The 21,459-nt window shown below is 40.1% G+C and overlaps 1 protein-coding gene across 7 annotated transcripts; it reads left to right on the top strand.

Annotated features, from left to right (window-relative positions):
• The first annotated feature begins 223 nt into the window (after positions 1–223).
• On the top strand, positions 224–20,233 carry MARVELD2 (MARVEL domain containing 2). 7 transcript variants are annotated; one of them, XM_037026171.2, is made up of 8 exons: positions 224–344; positions 1,013–1,102; positions 3,768–4,931; positions 6,914–6,949; positions 13,945–14,093; positions 14,337–14,508; positions 17,672–17,722; positions 18,440–20,233. In XM_037026171.2, exons 3-8 carry the CDS (start codon positions 3,783–3,785, stop codon positions 18,560–18,562), a joined length of 1,680 nt encoding a protein of 559 aa, XP_036882066.2. In that variant the 5' UTR covers positions 224–344; positions 1,013–1,102; positions 3,768–3,782; the 3' UTR covers positions 18,563–20,233. The 7 variants fall into 7 exon arrangements, with proteins under 7 accessions (XP_036882066.2, XP_036882068.2, XP_036882069.2 ...); XM_017641250.3 differs by lacking the exon at positions 224–344 and adding an exon at positions 1,545–1,655 and having other exon boundaries at positions 360–1,102; XM_073235455.1 differs by lacking the exon at positions 224–344 and adding an exon at positions 389–490.
• Positions 20,234–21,459: the final 1,226 nt, after the last annotated feature.

Raw genomic sequence — 21,459 nt, 5'->3', positions numbered from 1 at the left:
GTTTCTCATTTTAATATTTCCTAACATGTACAGCCTGCCGTGTATTATCACTGGGCATAGTACATGAAATCCCCTTCATCCAGTGCCAAACTCTTCAAAAAATAGGGAAGGAAGATGATGGCAGCGAGCAATGAGATTTCAGTCACACCCTTATTTCCCTTTCCACAGCTCCCTGTGCGGAGCCTGCTCGGTCACCGTAGCTGCGAGGGAGGCGAGGAGGTGGGGGCAGTCGGGGGCTGGAGACTGCGGGGCAGAGCCGGGCGGGGCAAACTCACCCGGCCCCGCCCCGGGGGCCCGATCCCGGTGTCGGCGCTGCGTGCGCGCTCCTCCCGGCGGCCGCGCAGGTGAGCACGCCTCGGGCGCGGAGGGGCCTGGCTCCCGGGCCAGGTGGGCGGGAGCGGAGGGGGCCGTAGGAGCCTACGGGGCCGCGGGCACGCCGCTCAGCCGCGGCACACGCTGCCGCCGAGGCCCGGCCCCGGTGCGGCAAGGGGTGAGGGCTCCCGGGAGAACGGGGCCTGGGCGGCGGGAGGGCCCCTCGCCCAGCCTGGCCACGTTCGGGGGACACAGGTGCGCGGCGAGACAGGCCCCGCCGGTCGCGAAGCCGCTGTCCTGCGGGGCCCCGGGTTCCTGTCTGTCCCGACCTAGTTCCGGCCACTTTGGGCCGGGATCTGAAAAGTCTAGAGTGGATTTTCGCTCCGAAACGCGAAGACTGAACACACCGGGCGTGGGCAGAGCGGAGGACTGAACGAGATTTGTGGGGCCAGGCGGCGAGCGGGGGACTCGGGAGAGCCCCAGGGAAGATGCTCCGTATTCCGTGGCGCTCACTCGTGGGTTAAGCTGAAACCCTCAGAGTTTCCAAACCCCTGGAAGCCTAGAAACGTCCGAAATCTGCCCCTTTCTTGGGCTTAACAAAACCTGAAGGCCTGGTAGGGCGGTGATTCTGTTCATGTGAAGGTGATCACTCTCGGTTGCTGTGACACTGCTGGGGGCACCGTTTCTCCTCCCTCCACAGGTACGGCGTTCCCGGATACGTGTTCCACGGGCTGCAGCCAGGGTCCCGAACAGAACAAAGACTCACTGTGCCTCCGCGAGCTGAATCTAGGTGATTTCTCAGTGACGCCCTGAAAGATAGGAGGGTGTCCAGATAGTTAAGATGTGATAAAAATAGAGCTGATCATTCCCTTCTAAAACATTGCTATTCCGTAATTCAAGTTTATATTTTGTGCTTTTTATTTAGACGTGGATAAGGTGGTCTAATTCAAATAAGCCACTTTTCACAGATAAAGATAAGCCCACTTTTTCACCAGTAACTTAAATTAAGCAATGGGGTATCCTTTAAATATATAGTATTTATTAGATATTGAGAGATGTCATAGATAGTAAGAGAGCTTATGTAAAACATGCTGAAGTTTACTTGTGGTGCTTGTGCTCCTTTTCTTACGAAAATGTATTTCAAAACTATAGTAATGTGCATTTCTAGAATTTAAACTTTTTAAACAAAGGGCAAAGAGACAAAAATAACTGCTAATCGCTATCATTTATAGAGCCACTTTACTTTGGGCACCATGCTGGGACTATCAGTTCATTCTCTAAAACTGGAGTGCCCCATTAGACCTGCAACATATGCCTCTTCTCCATCTCCACCGCTTCCCTGGGTGAGTGTATCTAGTCTGTGGCGGTACATACCTTTTTCATGTAGAGTGCCTACTTGGCATCACCTGGATTTCCAGCAGGTATCTCAAACTCCTAAGGCTGCTTGTCTCCAGGGCTAAACTGGAGGGGTGGAGAAATGTTGCAGGTGAAAGGATCTCTGATATCTAGCATTTGCTCTCCTATGAAAGTAATGTGTTGGCAGAGGGAGGAAGGCAAGGGGTATAAGTGAAAACTAATAATTGATAATTGGTCATAAATTGATTCTTATTTAAGCTGGTTGTTGGGTAACCTAAGGGTTTGTGTTACTATCCTTTCCACTTTTTACACTCAAAAATTAATTTAAAAATTTCAATTCCCTGTATCTAGAATTTGTCCTTATCTTGTTAGCTCCATTGCTACTACCATGGTCCATTGGATTAATTCAATCGCCTCCTAGCTAGCCTCCTCCAACCACTACTACCACCTCTTCTCCATGTCTCCTGGAGTGTACTCTCAACACAGCATCCAGAGTATTGCTGTTAAAACAAGTCAGATCATGTCAGTCCTCTACTCTCAGTCCTCCAATGGCTTTTCACCTCACTCCCAGGAAAAGCGAAAACCCTTCCCAGTGGTTTACAAGGTCCTAATGATTCACATGGTCTCAGTTCTACTGCTCACCCTTTCTGCTGCTGCCACATTGGTCTGTCTGCCTTAATGGTTCTTGAACATGCCAGGCACTCCTGCCTCAAGGCTTTTGCACTAGATACCTGCCTGGCTGCCTCCTTCTTCATTTCTATATTCAGATGTCATGTTCTCTAGGAAGACTTCCCAGGTCATTCTGTTTGACATTGTAATGCCCTGCCCACAGTGCACTCCTTTCACCTCTCTCTCATAACTTCGTTCCTTTGCATCTGGTATATTGCACTTCCCTTACCCATCATCTGTCACCCCCCACACCCCACTCTCACTGGCATTTAAGCTCCATGAAGGCAGGGATTTCCGCTGCTTGTTCACTGACACCCCTTCAGCACATCTGGTGCACTGCAAGTGCTCCATCAATGTTTGTTGAGTGTAGATCTCCATTTCACAAAAGAAAAAAAACAGAGTATTAGGAGTTTCTAAATTATTCAACATTATAAAGGTGGGATTATCACCTAAATTTTGAGGCCTTCATAGTGCCACCTACAATGCCATGTGCCCAGTGAGTCTTCAATAAATACTTACTGATAAGCAATATGAGGGGGAAATTTTCAGTGTGCCTTAAGCCTACTAGTTACATTAGCAAATAGTTTCCTTCTTTCCGTATATGTGTTCAGGTCAGTGATGTCATGAAGAACATCCAACAGGTTTAGTAAAAGTGCCCTTCTATGCTTCATTTTTTAGGTGAATCAAACCTCTTCTAAGATAAATTGTCTCCATGGTGACAGCAAATCACCTTTAGATAATTGCTCTGGAAAGAGTGATAAACGCGGCCATTGCTGCTGCTCTGTGTTGTACTTCTGAGAATCTTAACTTTTGGTGACTTTTTTTTTTCTCTGAGAATTCAGTTTTTTAAATCTAGCATCCAGTTGTTAGTATTTTAGAGTGGAAGAAGCACCCCCCTAAACTGAATTCCCTGTTTTAAGTAGGAAAAGGGCTCTTCACTCCCCGTGTTTAGCAGACTGCTTCCCCTGGGCCATTCCAGAGCAGATTCCAGGTAATAAAAGTATTTGCTGAGACATCAGAGTTTGATGTCTCAAGCTCTTACATATTTTGATTTAAATGTTTGAGGAAAGTGCTCCACTTGGAATGTGTTAGCGTCCTGTATTACTAAAATTTAGTCTCATTTTTAGTTTTTACATTTTGTTGTTTATGGGCTCATAGGTATATTGAACTTATGTTTTAATTCAGAGTTAAGATTTAAAATTTCAATTGCCCTTAAAATCACATAGAACAGTGACTGTATCCCTGGCTAAAATAATTGTTCCATATGTTTAAAATACACATATTTATGTTGTCATTTCTATATAGCATAATAATTGGACATGGTCATGTTAGTTTCCTAAATATGATCACTTGCTACTAAGTGAATAAAATCAGCACCGTTGAAAGAATGAATAACTTAGCCTAAGTGATAACTTTAACCTTGGCCACAGGTGTAAAAATCACAAATGTCGTCAAATAATGGAGGATCCAGGAATCGGGACAGGCACTACGATGAGGTCCCAGGGGACTTGCCTTGTCAAGATAGCACCGTAAGAACCCTCCAGACTCTTCACGACGGTGAGCTGGCTGTGAGTGCTGATCCTTTGCCACCACCTCCTCTCCCATTACAGCCGCCATTCGGCCCAGACTTCTACTCAAGTGACACAGAGGAACCCGCCGTAGCACCAGATCTCAAACCCATAAGGCGCTTTGTCCCTGAGTCCTGGAAGAACTTCTTCAGAGGGAAGAAAAAGGACCCTGAATGGGAAAAGCCAGTGTCTGACATCAGATACATCTCCGATGGAGTGGAGTGTTCACCTCCAGCCTCTCCAGCAAGAGCAAACCACTGTTCAACCCCAAACTCCTGCAGAGATACTTATGGAGGGTCAGAAGGACCCTTGAATTCCCAGGAAGAGGCTGAGGCAATGTTTTCCCAGGATCCCTATGGATCTCTAGGCCGACACACACAAACGGCCCGCACATACAGCGAGAAGGTGGAGGAATATAACCTGCGCTATTCCTACATGAAGTCGTGGGCAGGCCTGCTGCGGATTCTGGGTGTGGTAGAGCTGCTTTTGGGGGCCGGCGTCTTCGCATGTGTCACAGCTTACATTCACAAGGACAGCGAGTGGTATAACTTGTTTGGATATTCACAGCCCTATGGCGCAGGAGGCATTGGTGGTCTTGGCAGTATGTACGGGGGCTATTACTACAGTGGCCCCAAAACCCCTTTTGTACTTGTGGTTGCTGGATTAGCATGGATCACTACCATTATCATTCTGGTTCTTGGCATGTCCATGTATTATCGGACCATTCTTTTGGACTCTAATTGGTGGCCCCTAACTGAATTTGGAATTAACGTTGCATTGTTTATTTTGTATATGGCCGCAGCCATAGTCTATGTGAATGATACCAACCGAGGTGGACTCTGCTACTATCCATTATTTAATACGCCCATGAATGCAGTGTTCTGCCGGGTAGAAGGAGGACAGATAGCAGCGATGATCTTCCTGTTTGTCACCATGATCGTTTATCTCATTAGTGCTTTGGTTTGCCTAAAGTTATGGAGGCATGAGGCAGCTCGGCGACACAGGGAATACATGGAACAACAGGAGGTAAGGAATTTTAGTCTTTCACTTGTTTAATGTTTTTTCCTGTTACTTACTCCCTTGTCCAATATATATAGTTCTCAAAAGATTTTATACAAAGTCTTTTTTTTTTTTTAAATGATCCAAAGTTGAAGTTCTAGCTTGGGTATCTGACATTCTCTGACTGGGGTAACACACTCTGGTGTGTTACTATACTATATAACATTGCAAGTAGACACTATATTTCTGCAAAGCATAATAACATATACAGTAAAATAAATACCTCATTGTTAAGGTAAGTTTGAGAGCAATCTTGATTCCTTAGTATGGTAAGACTTAATAAAGAACCGTAATTTTTCAGTGACAGGAGGAAAGTTCTTTAAATCTGTTGAGTCCCACTTACTTTCAATGAATTAAATAAAATCAAGTAAGAATATGGTGGATCCCATTTGATTTCTTTTCTGGTATTAAGAGGGTGAGTTGCAGGGCACATACTTGCATTGAAGACTTGCCTGGGCATTTTGGTATTTCATCCCTATTTTGAGATATTAGTGTTCCAGAATTAGACAGGAGCCCTGCACTTTTTTAAGGTAGGTATCATTGATATATACTCTTATGAAGGTTTTACATGAAAAACATTGTGGTTACTACATTCACCCATATTATCAAGTCCCCCCAATACCCATTGAAATCACTGTCTATCAGTGTGGTACGATGCCACAGAGTCACTACTTGTCTTCTCTGCCTGCACTTGTTTTTATTTCTAGAATTTAACTAATGAATTATAAGAACAAGGAGGAGGAGGAGGAGAATTAATAATAATAATAATACCTAGAAGATAAAATTACATAAAAGCACTACTTAAAATTATTTTATTTGAATGGTAGCAAAAATGTTAGAATATTTCTGTTGGTTTCCATATATCCTGAAAGGAGTTAATGTTTTGCTCTCTTCTAAGGAAGAGTGTGTAGAATTTCCTATGCAACTGAAAATATCAGCTTTACCTTAAATTTTTTCTTAAATTTAAATCAACTATTCATGCATTTTTCTTTTCCCATTTTTCCAAGACTTCCTAGCTACTATACAATTGCACAGGGTATATTGGGCAAAATTATAGATAAAAACGAAATCCTGTCTTTATTCATTAAGCCTGTGTATTTCCCCACTGACCTATATGTTTTGTTTTTAAATTTTTTGCATGAATCTTATGCATAACGACAATGAAAACATGACCAACTTTATAACAAGTACCTTATATGTTATATGGAGAACCTGAGCATGTTTCAACGTAATACATATTCTCTTGTTACAAAATGCATTTATCTCACTAAAATTTGAAAAAGTTATTTCTTAAAATTTATCTCAACATGTTAAGCATATTTCATAAAATTATATCTGTGTATACAAAGAACAGTTAAACACACACTGCCTCATTATTATGTAAGTTTAATAGCAGCAGAGTTCTTAATGTCATTTCAAAATTCTATATGAATATGACTATCAACATAATACTTTCATTTCCCTTTCTCAACAAAAACTTGTTTCTCTAAGATTGCATAATTATTGATTAAACTTGAATCACCTCTGATATTGTAGGTGGTGCCTGTTTGTATGTTGCTATAACTTTCTAAAAGTTTAAAGATATAATGGCCTGTGGCTTTTTTCTGTTAATTTCATAGTGTAACTGCCCAACCTCTTTAATTGTGCAAGGCAATGGGAGACAAGAATAAATAAAATTGTTAGGTAATTCAAAGCAATTCACCTAATCGTCTCCACCATCTCCATGTTTCCAGCTCAGCTCTCTGCTCCTGACTGACAGAAAATTAGTTATTCCTCTTCCTCTGGTTCTCTGCTGACCCACTGAAAGACGGCCGAAGAGCAGGACAAACATCCGTCAAGTGACAAATTAACCTCTGTAAAACTGAGATTGGGCCATGCATGCAAATGGGTGGAAATATTTGTAGTTTTACATGCTTTCGAACAATCATTTGAACTCTTTTTTGTTCCAGATAAGTGAGCCATCACTGCCATCGAAAAGGAAAATGGTGAGAATGAAGTTGACATTTGTTAAATACTTTTCTCTCATTTGTTTATCTACAGAGTAGATTATCTGTGTTGAAAGTATATCTATTACATTGAGTTCATAATAGGACTTTTGGCCTTTTTCTAATTCTAAAAGGACCTAATTAGACAAGGGAATTTATAACTCCTTTTCATTTGGTTAGATGAAAGCTTATGCAAGTGAAGAGTTGGTTCTCCTTTATATGTCTAAAATTTGATTCTTTTTAAAGGAAGGTGATTCTTCCAAACCTCCTTCAGTCTCTTTAAAGTTCCTTGCCTTTCTTTTCTATCCTTCTCAGCTTACTTTCAGATGTCAGATTTTGCTGTTAGGAAAGAAACTATTCCAGAATTTACTAGCTGGGACAGTAGGCAATGTATTTACCCTTCCCATGGTCTCAGTTTCTTCATCTGTAAAATTGGAATAACAATAATAATTTCTACCTCACAAGTTTGCTGAGGAGATTAAGTGGGATGCTGTTAGCATAATTATTTACCTATATGTAATAATTTGATATATTTTAATCATAATTTTACTTCACTGAAAAGTTCATTTTAAATAGATTGGGCATTATTTCTTTTTTTTTTTTTTTTTGGCTTAACTTTAAGAAAAAAACTTCTTTACTTTGAAGTAATTTTAGATGGGCAGAAAAGTTGTAAATGCATGACAGAGCATTCCCATATACACTTTATCCAGCTCTCCCTATTCTTACCACCTTACATAACCACAGCTTATCTCTCAAAGCTAAGAGGTTCACATTGGGACAATGCTATTTTTTTTTATTAAAGTATCATTGATATACAATCTTATGAAGGTTTCACATGAAGAACATTGTAGTTTCAACATTCACCCGTATTATCAAGTCCTCACACCCACCATTGCATCAGTGTCCATCAGCGTAGTAAGATGCCATAGATTGGGCATTATTTCTAAGCAGGAAGTTAAGAATCTAAACATTGGATTTGTTTGTTTCTTTGAAAAGAGAGTATATTCACTTGGTTCCAAATTCAAAAAGGCCTCTAATACAAAGTCTCCTCTCACCCCTGCATGTCAGCTTCCCAGCAGTCCTGTCTGAAGGCGACCAGTGTTACCACCATCTTATGTTTCCTTTCAGAAATGTGTGCCATATATATGTATATATGGCTTTTTTCTGTTAATTTAACGGTATAACTGTCTCAAACTCTTTAACTGTGCAAGGTAATGGGAGAGAAGAATAAATAAAATCTGTAGGTAATTCAAAGCAATTTGTCTAATTGTCTCCACCATATATATATATATATATATGGTTTACTCCCAGTTTTACACAAATGGTAACATACTATGTACACTGTTATGTCTGTTAGTTTTTTCATGTAACAATACATTTCTAAGATGTTTCCCTGTTTCTATATAAAGAACTAACACATACACAGTATTGCTTTGAAGGATGTACCATAATTTATTTAACCATAAATGAACATTTAGGTTGTTTCCAATCTTTCACTATCAAAAACAAAGCTACAGTGAATAACCTTATACATATTGTATATACTTCCTTCCATATGTGTACAAGTACATCTGAAAGATAAATTCTGAGAAGCAGATTTCTGGAACAGAAGGGATGTATCATTTTTTTTTTGACTTCCAGACTGCCCAATAGAAGTTTTATCAATTTCCCTTCCCAACAGCACTCCAGGCTCCTCACACCCTGACAACACAGTGTGTTAGGGCATTTGCTGACATCTATCAACTTGATAGGTGAAAAATGGTGTCTAATATAGTTATAATTTGCATTTCTTTTATCGGGAGTGAGGTTGAGCATTTTTCATGTTATGTTTGCATTTTCTTCCCTGTCTGTTCATATCCTGCCCATATCTGGTTCATATTTTGCAGGGCTGCTGCTTTGTACATGTTCTTTGTTAATGGAATATGTTTTGCAAGTAACTTTTATGAAGTCTTTTTAACTTTATTTTCTATGTTATAACAAATGCTATTTGTTCACACTGAAATGAGGGATTTATGACGTGGATGTGTGACAGTCTATCCAAGGAATGGTGTGATTAATTCATCAGTGTCATCATTAATTCATTCACTGAACAAACATGTGCCATCTAGGCTGTGGGCCAGTGATATAAATACCACAGGGAACATCATCTCCATTTTCCAGGGGCTTACATACCTAGTAAAAAAGAAAAACACAGACAGAACGTTAGGAGAATGTGATTTTATGAGTTTGTGTGTGTCTGTGAGAGAGAAAAAAGAGCATGAGGCAGCAAGAATTCTACAACTAAACTAAATAACTTGCTTAGAGATTTGTGTTTCTCTGATATTTCCTGGGGAAACCAGTTTATGGATGATAATGTCTCAAATTCAGGCATCTCTGGGATTTGTAATTGGCCACAGTTTCTATGAGTCCGTTGCATTAAATATTTCAGACACATATATGAAGTCATCTGAATCGCAGTTGACCCGTGCTGGGGTTATATATATCCATAAATCTTTAAAAATCAAGATATATCTGGCCAGTCTTGACTGACCAGGCCTGGGACAAGTGTGGCTGGTATTAGCTGGTCTGCAGAATACTGAAGAGTTTCTCTCTCTCTCTCACAAGGCAGTGTGGACCTAGTGCTACAAACCTGTACATTTTAAGCAATGTTCATAGAATTAGAGCAATAATTTGTGTGTGTGTGGCTTTTTGTTTCTTTTTATTGTACTTCACTTTAGCTTCCTGATTCCCTTGTATTTTAGGTTTAAATGTTCATTTATTCAGCATTTATTGCTGTCAGGATACATTTGATTAGACTCATTCTAACTCAGTGGTACTAAACATCAGAGTAATCTAAATGGATGCTCACTCCAGGCTGTCTAAAATGAACATATCAGATACACCTGAAACTGATAATAGTGGTTGCCTTTAGAAGGGCAACTGGCTGAGGGGCAACAGGGAAGGAAGGAGAGATACCATTGCCAGTTGTCTCGTTCAGGATCACCAGGATTGCCTTAACCCCTGGTAAATCCTACCCCTTCAGAGGTACTGAGTGGAAACCTTGGTCAGGAATGACTGCCATTGCTACATCACAGCCCAGTAGGAGTCCTAAAGGAATGTCCACTGCATGGAAAATATCAAGTTTAAAAAGACTTTGGTTTAGAGTATGGATCAGGATTAGAAAGAGTGTTTAAAATGGAAAAGGGACCTAAAAACTTATAGATGAGGGAATTCAGTTTCTAAAAGTTACACTCTTAACAGATGATATCATAATCTGGTATCAGGGTTAGCAAGTCAGAGTGCTACTGTGAAGAAGTATTTTTCAGACTATCCTTGGGAACATGAGAGAAGAATTTATTTGCCTTGTGGGGTTAAAGCTGGTGTGCACGTCGCATATGTTGATTGCTCACACCAGGATGGACAAGGCTTTTACCAAGTGGCGGCGTGGCCATGATGTGGCAGTGGTGGTCATTCTTGGCCAGGGCATGGGTTTCCTGGTGAAGTGGTGAGATTCACCGATGGGATTAAGTGCAGAGAAGAGCTGACCTGAATGGTGTGGTTGAATTGGAGGAAGTTGCCTCAGATGATAAGGTGGTCAGCATCATTGTTTGGTCAGAGTGTGGCTGCCACAGGCCCCGCAAGTGGGGGCAGGATAAGGAAGCTCGGTTGGAGAGCTCCAGAGTACCTATTTCAGGCTGCCCTAGAAAGCAGGTGCCCAGCATGTTCAGATGGCAGTGTGGGGTCCCAGATCCTGAGAGGGCCTGAAATGGTCAGGAATAACTTAACTAGAGTTGGAACCCTCATTCCAGGACTCCTTTAAAAACCATAGCAATCCAATTAACTTCTGCTCTTTCAAGGTATGGGAGTTGAATGTAAGAGCATCCCTTCAAAGGCCTCATTGCCTGGGAGATGGGTCACTGGACCAACATATTTAGGTATATTCTAGAAACAGACCACTGAGAAAGGGAATCTCGGGGAGGGGTATAAAAAAAGGGAATCTCATGGCTTAATTGAGGAATTTTTATTGACTTATCAACAAGAAACTTTATAGAAAAGATTAGATCTCCAGTTTCTCATTGGGGATGGTTTTCACCTACTCCCCCTTCCTTGTTCTTAGGAGGGAAGAATTGTCAGACTACCACAGGAGATGCAGTGAAGTGTGATGAAAAGAAAATAAACTTTGGAATCAGGCAAATCCGAATTTGAGTACTACAAGCTCTGTGATTCTGGGGAAATTACTTACCTCTCTGAACTTAAGTTGCCTGTCCCTTGTTTGGAACTATCTGCTAGGCTGTCCCTTCTTATTTTGTATTTTAAAAAATACAGTTTTTAAAAAGCAAATAAGACCATCTTAAAAAGAAATAATATACAGACATAAACTAAGATCAAACAGAGACAAAAACTAATTCTAATAAATCCCTAAGTAATGAGCATATTTCTTTTCTGAGCCAGGAAAGTCAAAGTGCAGTCTGGGCATCAAAAGTGATGGTGTGGGTTGGGATCTGGGGTCTGTGCTTCATTACGTTATATGTTCAGAGGGACAGAGAATCAGAAATTGACAAATGCACCCTGAAACACATATCTAGCTCTCCTGTTTCTAACTTGACAGCATATTCATTCAGCCCATGTTTCAATTTGAAAGCCTTAGTAATTATATCCACAGCATTATTTAATGACTTCTCTCCTGCTGCACAATAAAGCACTTCTACTAGTTGCTGACAAGAGTAGATTTGCTAGAAGCGAAGGAAGGTTGCGTGATGTCTGGGGCCTTGGGTTTGTGACCAGGAGCACCGTCTGAGAGTGGTATGACCCAGGGTTGGAGCCTGGCTCGCCCTTCCTGTGGAAGCCTAAGGGGTTTTGGTTCTTTGTCTCAAGTCTAGTGTCAGATTTTGTTTTTCCCTGTAAGGTTTTCTGAATTGATGGTGAGTGAGGTTCATCCAAAAAGAGTCTAAGAAAATGTTAAGAGCAGAAAAATAAAAATTTAAAGCAGATGAAGTAGGCTGTGTGGAAACATTCTGACTTCTGAATACTCCCTCACTATATTAAAAGGTAAATATTGGGATTAGGGATGGGCAAATAGGGAAAATGAATAGTTCCTTCTTGAAAAAACTTTAGGGGAAAAAAACTTTGTATGGACTCTCCTGCCTGTGTGATACCTGGGCAGAATTAATGAATTTGACCAGAAATCTGAGCTTGCCAGCTTGAGGGTCACATGTCCGCAGCAGCTTCCTCTGCCAGCTGCGGGAGAAATGGGCTGTTAAATGGTTGTTTAAAATGGTTGCTAAAGAGGGATGTCGTGAAATAGAAATCCATTTATTTAAGCCAAAATAGTTTCCCATGATTTTAATGCCACTATCCATTTTCAAGATTGAAACACATAGGAGGAATTCATCAGGATGAAGAAACAGCGTCCTCACCAGCAGAGAACGAAAAATAGACACTAACCACCATATAACATCTTCCTGAAAATACTCTCATTTAATCTTGTTTCCTTGGGAATTCCTTACTGTTTTGCGCCCAGTGGCTGAGGAGCTCCTGCCTCTTGCTGGTTCCCCTTCCACCAAGTGCCCTGGATGCAGGTCCCTCTTCATAATCTTCCCTGGGGTCGGTTAGCAGCCTCCACAAGCTGTGCTATCCGAGGAGTCAAGAGCTGGTGGCTGTTAGAATGAGCTAAAACCAGACCCTAAACGCAGCTTTAGAGATAGGAAATCAGGAAACAAAGGGCTTTTAAAGCTGCTGGCAAGGTAAAGAGCAAAGTTTTAGGATTCTGCTCTGTATTTTGTTGTCGGTGAAGTAGGGGCCCTTCCAAGCCATTCTCCATTTTGTTCAGCAAGTTTAGCTCTGCAAGTGTGTTCTAAGGCCCAAGGCATCGGTGGAGAGGAACCTGTTGCTCGTAGAGGAACCCATGTGCCCGAGCACAGGCGAACTTTCTCTGGCTCTGTGGAATACCTGCCCTGCCTGTCACAATTCATTTCCAGTATGCTACCAAGACTTGAGGAAACTTTACGATTAAGTGATACACATTTAAGTGAACCTTTCTTATATTACTCATTTAAAATATCAATGAGCCAAAAGTTACGGGTTTTAGTCATGGCCTTTCCACCTCATAGCTGTGAGACTGGAGAATTCACATAACATCTCAGAAACCCTGCTCCTCTATGTGTGGCAGGGGAACCCCTCTCCTGGCTTCCAGCAGCCTCACCAACATGGTGGTGGTCTGGGCATGCCCAGGGGCGTCCCCAGCAGCCTTATCCTGTCCCCCGAGCTGCACATCCAGCATAGCCACACTTTCTAGAGTGAGTCCCCTGGGCCTTCTGCTCCCACTTTGTCCCCTTCTGTTGGCTATTTGAGCTCCTAAGGCCTGTCCCCTGATACTTCTTTCCTGAGCCATCTCACTCTGTGTTCTTTTCACCTCTTTGGAATGCACCAGTTTTTATTAAAAAGACCTCTAGGAGTTCTCCCGTTTAGAAACCAGGGTGACTTAGCCCACCACCTCCAGGATGCTAGCCCTCTTCAGAGAATCACAGGTAAAAAATACTTGGGCAAGTGAGACCTCCACCCCTTTCCTCTGGATTTGCTTGCTCTCTTTTTCAGATAATGAACACTATTCACTGGCTACTTTGCGATTGATTTATCTCTAGTTTCAGTGTCATTTTTTTTCTTTTTCCATTTAAGGACACTCATTATATTTTTACCCCTGATTACAGTTTGTTGGGATATAAAACCTCAATAAAATACATCAGACCCCACATTTGACACGTCCTCATTCAATTTTGACATATACATGGCTGGAGCCAGAGGGTGTTTAGCCTGTTTTATACCCCCATGTCTCAGTGTGATTCTCTTTAGCCATTACAGAAACCTTCAGAACAGCCTCGTGACTATAAAATGTAATTCTGAAGTGTAACAGTAATTGCTGTCCACTTTTCTCCTCCATTTTCTTCTAAGAGTAAATTCATTTTTTTCCCCTTCTGCCTCTGCTTATAAATAAATTCTCTTTTTCTCCCTAACTATAGTGTGAAATGGCCAGCTGTGATGACCGACAGAGAGACCAAGAAGTTAATTTCAAAGAATTGAGAGCAACAAGAATGAAACCTGAACTACTGAGTGGGCACATCCCCCGGGGCCACATCCCTAAACCTATCGTGATGCCCGACTATGTGGCGTGAGTATCTTTCTAAATCCTCCTTCAAGGTAGAAATTGAGAGGTTCCATTTTGGACTTTTCGTTTTTCAGTTTGTCTCCAAATTAATACTCTGCTTGAAACCATTTGTATTTGAACAGCTGTTTGTTACGTGGGAGGTAGTGTATAGAATTGAAGGTACAGTGTGGTCAGTGAGGAATAAGTTAACCTGATTTTCCATTTAGCTTGTATTAGTGGAAAAGTTATAACTTTTTTCCCTTTTAGGAAATACCCGATGATTCAGACCGATGATGAACGAGAACGCTATAAAGCTGTGTTCCAAGACCAGTTTTCAGAGTACAAAGAGCTGTCGACTGAAGTTCAGACCGTCTTGAGGAAGCTTGATGAGCTGGATGCAGTGATGAGCAGGTTGCCACATCGTTCAGATAACCTACAGGTCAGTGCCTGCAGCTGCTTAGGAGGTGCATTGATAGAGGAAGGAGAAAATCTGACCTTTTTTGAAATGTAAAGAAGCAATCACCTTCTACATCTGCTGTCTGTGTCTAGGAAAGTCATTTGAGATCTTCAAGGTGACTAGTCAAGATTGCAATCCAAATCATGTCATTTGCCTTCAGTCATTAATCAGTATTTTATTTTCTTATTTTAGTAAAATATAAATGTGTTTAAGATACATACTGAGTCAGTCAGGGTCTCTAAGGAAACACGTGGCACACTCACACTAAGGTAATTTGAGAGAGGTTTATTCACAAAGGGGTGGGCGGGATGTAGGGAGCCGCCAGGGGCTGTGCGTTCTCTCACACGTGGTAAGTCACCAGCCCAGGTGCCCAGAGCACAGTGGGGAAGCATGGGGAGTGGGCTGGAGCTGCGAAGGCAAGCTGCTGGGTTTATCTGCCAGACTGATTGTGGAGAGAGGAAAACCAAGGTGCAGATGGCAGTCTCAGGGGACTCAAGCATTTTCTATAATGTTCTCTCTCTCTCCTTTTTTTCCCCACATATTTTTAATATCTCTGAAATGCCCTAATAATTGGTGGCATTTTTTGTCAGACATACATTTTTTATTGAGATGTAATTCACATACCATAAAATTCATGCGTTTTAAGTGTACAATTTAGTGGATTTTAGTATATTCACAAAGTTGTAATGTTAACCATTACCCTCTCTATTGCTTGCCAGCTGTCTGAAAGACTTAAGTTTCTGTATCAGAAGAATGGAAATAATAATCATTAATTACCCCATAAGGTTGTAAGAAGGTTCACTTATTTGAAATGATCCATATCAGCCCACAAAGAAACTCCATGCCCATTAGCAGTCATTCTCCATTCCCACCTCTCTCCAACCCCTGACAGCTACTAATGTACTTTGTATGTGTATGGATTCGCTTACTGTGAACATTTCATACAAATGCAATGGTAAGTATGTGGCCTTAATGTGTCTGGCTTCTTTCACTTGGCAGAATTTCTTCAAGGTTCATCTATTTTGTATCAAGAATCAGCACCTCATTCCTTTTTTGTGCTGGAGTAATAATATTGCATTGTATGAATATAACACACTTTGTTTATCTGTTCATCCAAAAGGACATTTGGGTTTCCACATTTGGCTGTTATGAATAATGCTTCTCTGAACGTAGGTGCATAGTACCATATCCTTTTTAAAGAAGACATATAAATCTATTACTTATGTAATTAAAATTTTAAAAACTCATATAGTATTTTTTTACCAAATGTCAAACAAATTAATGTATATATATATAATATATACACACATTGTATTCTCCTCCTAAGACCCGTATTAGCTGGACATCTTTGTTTTGGCCACAGACTTGTAAGTGTACGTTTAGATCAGTTGTATTTATGAGCATCTAAGCCAAGTGTGTAGAATAGTGACATTTTCCTAATCCTGGAGTAATCGAGTAGTGTTAGCTAAGAGACGCTAGTACAAGGAAGCAGGAAAATCCAGCAAATACTGCAGGTCAAGGGTCAGTAGTACCATTCAGAAAACAAGCAAGGTCCACAGGTCCAAGCAGGGCAGCCAAGTTTAGAGGCCCTCAAGGGCGTGCAGGCAGGAAGGGGCAGGCCCCTGGAATCTGAATCAGCACAGGTTGGGAAGAGCAAGCTGCTTGACAGACATGATGCAGAGAAACTCAACCGTGAGGTGTAGTCTTTGAGCCAAGACCCAGTGGTCTCTGGTTTGTAGGATTTGTATGAATGGGCAAGAACTCAGGCCTGGGGGTTGCAGCTGGCAGGTGAGAGGGTCCTGATCCCTGTAGGAGCCGAGAGACTGGGTCCTCCATGATATTTCCACATAATATCGGCAGTAGTCATTTCCTCTGGTTTTTAACATGGCACAGCAAGAAAGTAGCCAAATGATAGGGCCACAGTTAGATGTGATGTCTCCTCCAGTCCTTATCTAAAGTAGAAACATAATTGTATCATGAAGTTACCTTCCCATTGGCCACAGGCTGAACTTTGCTGTGGGCAGCAAGGCTCCTTCATTCCCAGCACATCCTGAGGCAGGTGTTTCAGAGCCAGTGGGCCTGTTTGGAGGTGTGGGTTCCCTCACAAACCTGGCTGTGCACCCTTGAAAAAGTAAACAATCACATGACTTTACTAAGCCCATAAAGTAGGATTATTGCTCAAAATAAAGCGTCTGATCTGACCCTCTTAAATTCGGTTTCTCTGATGACTGTGGGATAGGTTTTACAGCTCTCATCTCTGCTGTGCCTCCAGCACAGCACCCTGGCCCCACCCAGGCAGCTAGTTTAACCCCATCCAGGACCTGTTAATACAATGACAATCGAATTACCAAGTTCATCTCACTGCTGGCAAGCAGTCAAGACAAATGAAACTCATGATCTCAGTATGTAAAAGACACTGAAGAATTAAAATGTATTGGGAAAGGCTGTGGGTAAGTGATGGCAGATGTTCTCAGGGAGGCTTTTAAAACTATAAATTATAACACTTTATTTTTTATGTATTAGGTTTACGGTGCCTGACAATGGCTAAAGCATAGATTTACATTGCTCTAGTAATCTAATCCCTTTGGATAGACTGTCTTGATTCCTTAACAAAGTTCATATTTATTATAGAACTTAGAATAAAGTTAGAAGGAACCTTATATAAGCTATTTTGCAAAGTTTAATAATCTCAACCTCTCAATCCCAGTATTTAATAACTTGAAAAAGAACTTTTAAGAGAGGATGAGAGTGATAATAATAGCTGATGTGGTTATTATGTGGATCTTTATATGGATCATTTCAAATAAGTGAACCTTCTTACAACCTTATGGGGTAATTAATGATTATTATTTCCATTCTTCTGATACAGAAACTTAAGTCTTTCAGACAGCTGGCAAGCAATAGCATTGGACTCAGTTCTGGTTTCATGCATGTAGGGGCCTTTCTCTCCCTGGATCCTTGTGCCTGGAAGATAGTAAGCCCTCAATTATTTGTTCAGTGAATTGAATTTTCTGTGTGAATGTTCTCATTATGGTCTTAGGTAAAAAACTTTTCTGTTCTGATTGCCATTGTCCTTTGAAGCATTCTGAGATATAAGTTGACTAAATAAATTGTTTTGTTTAAGTATACATTATCTTATTTTTAGGAACATGAGAGAATTTCAAGAATTCATGAAGAGTTTAAGAAAAAAAAGAATGTGAGTAAAACCATTTTCTTCAAAGTATATTCTTTTCCAGGTACAATGGTGGCAATAGACACTTTAGATTCTTTTAACTAAAGGAGTTCTTTTTTTGTATTTCTTAAGATGTTACTTGTTACGGAGCATGGGTGGGTGCTAGATGCCTTTTCTTCACATCTCTGTCCTGAAGACATTCTGCTGTCCTGGCTTAGCAACTCAGGGAAATCAGCATGCACATAAACCTCTTCACCCATGTTTCTTTCAAAAAGATTAAGTTATTTTACATGTTTCTAACTCCCTTCCTACTTAATTGCACACAGATCAGTAGAGGCTGGAGAGAACTTTCATTAGCCTTTTCTATACTTGCTATTTACTTTTGTATGCATTTTAAGCTACTAAAGTTAAAGGTACCTCAGCTCTCTACCTCTCACTCTCATCTGCTATGAACCTAAAACTGTTCTAAAAAAATTAAGTCTACAGAACAAAAAATTCATAATTAAAAGTGAATCTGGACTGACATACAATGAAGGGTTGGCAAGAATTATCTCTAGTAATAAAAATAGTATTCTTACATTCTTTAAAAAAAGTAATGAGCTTAACTGTTAGTAGGCAGACTTTGAAATCTGCTGTAGGAGAATCTGCTAGGAAGGGTCATGTTCTGGGTGATAATGTGTGTTTCTCTGTTCTTTGCTGAGGAAACAAGAGACTGAAATAATAGCTATTTTTCTTTTCCAGGATCCTACATTTCTGGAAAAAAAAGAACGCTGTGATTATCTAAAGAATAAACTTTCTCACATAAAGCAAAGAATTCAAGAATACGATAAAATAATGAATTGGGATGTTCAAGGTTATTCTTAAACCTTATTCGAAACCACTTTTTTTATATCAAACTTAATATTTATTCACTATTTTTTATGTTCATCTCTATGATAAAGAAGCAGTTACTTCCTGAATCAGATGGTAGTCATTTAGCTGATATGCAGTGTTAAAACTATATGATTTCACTTCAGACATTTCAAAACAAATTCAAACTTCTAAGGGCCTTTACTGAGAACAGAAGTCCTGGATTCGTCTGTGTACAGTTCATTTTTATCTTGTTAAAATTAAAAGTGATTCAGAGATCATATCCTGACATTCTCATAAGCTGGAGGAATGTCCATTCTGGTGCTGCTTTTTCCTAGAACTCAGGCCAGTTCGAGGATTTTTATAGGACAAATGTCTCTTCCTAGCCAAAGGTGTCATCTCTTCCCTTAAAAGGGGTTTGAGTCCGAGATCAGCGTTTTGAAGCCTTATGATCTTGGGCACTGTGCTTTATCCCTCTGGGCCTGTTCCCTCATCTGTAAAATGGAGCTAATCATAGTACTTACCTCACTGGGTTGATGACAATCAAGTTAGTTAATGTTTGTAAAGCATTCAGAGCAGAACCTGGCACATTATAAGTACTACATTAGTGTTTGTGAAATGAATAAACTACCTAGAATAAATCTCAAAGAAAGGTCCTTAATGAGCAAAACTTAACTAACCTAAAGGCCGTGTGTCCTGTGACGTCATTTTTATTCTGTTAATAACTCTTATCACATGTAGCCTTAAGCAGATGCTTCCCTGTGGCTCTGTGCCCATTGGAGGCCAATGCAGCCTTCCTATCTTTAATCAGCATCTCTGCACATATCTTCACATCTCCACAGCCCAGCTAATCCTTTAAACATTGAATAGAAGGAGTGTGTGAATATTGTTACCTTTTCTATCCTGTTTGGTTGTCCAGCCTAAGGCCTCATGATGTTACATTTTAGAATCTCCCTTTGATTTATTGGGATATTGCATCTTCCCAAGAATTATCTTAGCTTTGGGCTTTATTCATGAAAAATGTTTTATTTTTGTTAGTATGAACAATGGACTGCTGAAAATGTTTAAAAAAATCATTGCTGTTAGATCCTGTTCAGCAGCATTTATTTTATAATTTCCCAAATATAGAAAATTTCTGCTTAATATACCTGCCATTTAAACACTTAATGTTCAAAGGATTTCTTAGGGTGATATAACTAAAGCAAAGCATTTGGTAAAGCAGAGGCTTAACAAGTGTTGACTACTAAATAAACTTCCTAGTTTTTCTTTGTCAGTGAAGTCTTAGTATTTATTGTTAATACTTTAATTCCATGGTTCAGACTGTGCTCAGGCCCTAAGAGTCTTAAAGAGGTGACACGTAGGCAGTGTGAGGCCCTCTCTAGAAGCCCCCCAACTAGAATCACTTCACTTTCTGTTTTACATATTGGGGTTCCATGTTAATATTTCACTTAAGGAAGAACACCACTGCTTAAAAAAAAATTTTTTTTTTAAAGGTGAAATAATACCATTTTGGTAGATTGAAAAAAGTTAGATTAATATTGAAATAAAGTGTTAAAGAAATTTAACTTTTCAAAACTTTATTTTACTACATTTGTAAATGTTAATCTTTGAAAAAAACAATGTAACACTGATTTAAAAATTTTTTTATGTCAATACCTAGGCATATTAAAATTTCAATGACTTGTTGTTTTGTATGTGTCCTTTATTGTTTATGTTTCTAACTTCCTATATTGACTGGGCATATTCTTAAAAATATTTTCGATTATCAGAAAATAAACTGCAAAGTCATTGAAAACCTGTAGTTCATAATGTTCAGGTGACAATTTCCTTCTCCCCCATTATTGGAAAGAATTCAAAGTCAAGGCCACTGTGTTAGTTTCCTCCGGCTGCCATAACAGAGTACCGCACACTGAGTGGCATAAAACAACAGAAAATAATGCAAGATGGGCACGCTCCATCTTGAAACCTCTAGGGGACTCCTTCCTGACTTTAGGTGGCATGTTAACAATCTTTGACGTTCCTTTGTTCATCTGTGTATGTACCTCCCCAGTCCTCCATCTTCACGGGGACTTCTCCCGGAGTCTTCTGAGGCCTGTCCTCCTATAAGGATACTGGTCGTATTAGATTAGGGACCCACCCTGTCTAGTATGACCTCATCTTAACTAATTATACCTACAAAGACCCTGTTTCCAAATAACACCACATTCTTGAGGTACCAGAAGTTAGGGCTTCAACATATCTTTTTGGAGGGGGGGGCCTCAATTCAACCCCTAACAGCTACCTTGTTAAGTTGTAGGAATCAGAAGCAAAGATAATTCCCCATACATTTTCTTTCTTTTATCTGACTTTAACATGTATCCTAACTTGGAATTTAATATGAGAATATGTCAGTATGTCTAAAAAGTATAAAAAGAGGAAAGTATATATACTTCATTCATTCGCCAATTGTGCCAAATACTTTCATTGGCCGGGTGTTCTGGCATTGAAGATACAGTAGTCAGTGAAACAGGTAGAGATCCTGAAGTTATCTAACAGGACATCTAAATAAGAAAAGGGGTTGGTGATGAAGTACACATTTTTGTTAGGTGCATTTCTAGAAAAGGTTTGTAGTGAACATGATACTGAGATGCACCCATGTTCAAAAGGTAATACAGGAAAAACCTGTAATTTCTTCTGCCTCTCATCTTTTTAAAAAACTATTGTAGAAAACTAAAGGAAACAACACTAATGAATATAAAAGTTTAGAAAATAAAAGTGCCAGCACTATCAGTTTCCTTCCTTGGTTATATATACTGTTTGCAGCATATCCTTCCAGTCTTTTTATGATACATACGATCACTTAAAAATTGTCTCCTTTAATACTTTAAATGTGTTTTTAAGGAAGAGTATTTGAGAGGCTGCACCAGCATGTG

Source organism: Manis javanica, chromosome 1, assembly GCF_040802235.1.
Source record: "Manis javanica isolate MJ-LG chromosome 1, MJ_LKY, whole genome shotgun sequence".
Lineage (NCBI taxonomy): Eukaryota > Metazoa > Chordata > Mammalia > Pholidota > Manidae > Manis > Manis javanica.
Note: the sequence above shows the minus strand (reverse complement) of the source record. Positions and strands in the feature narration are given on the sequence as shown.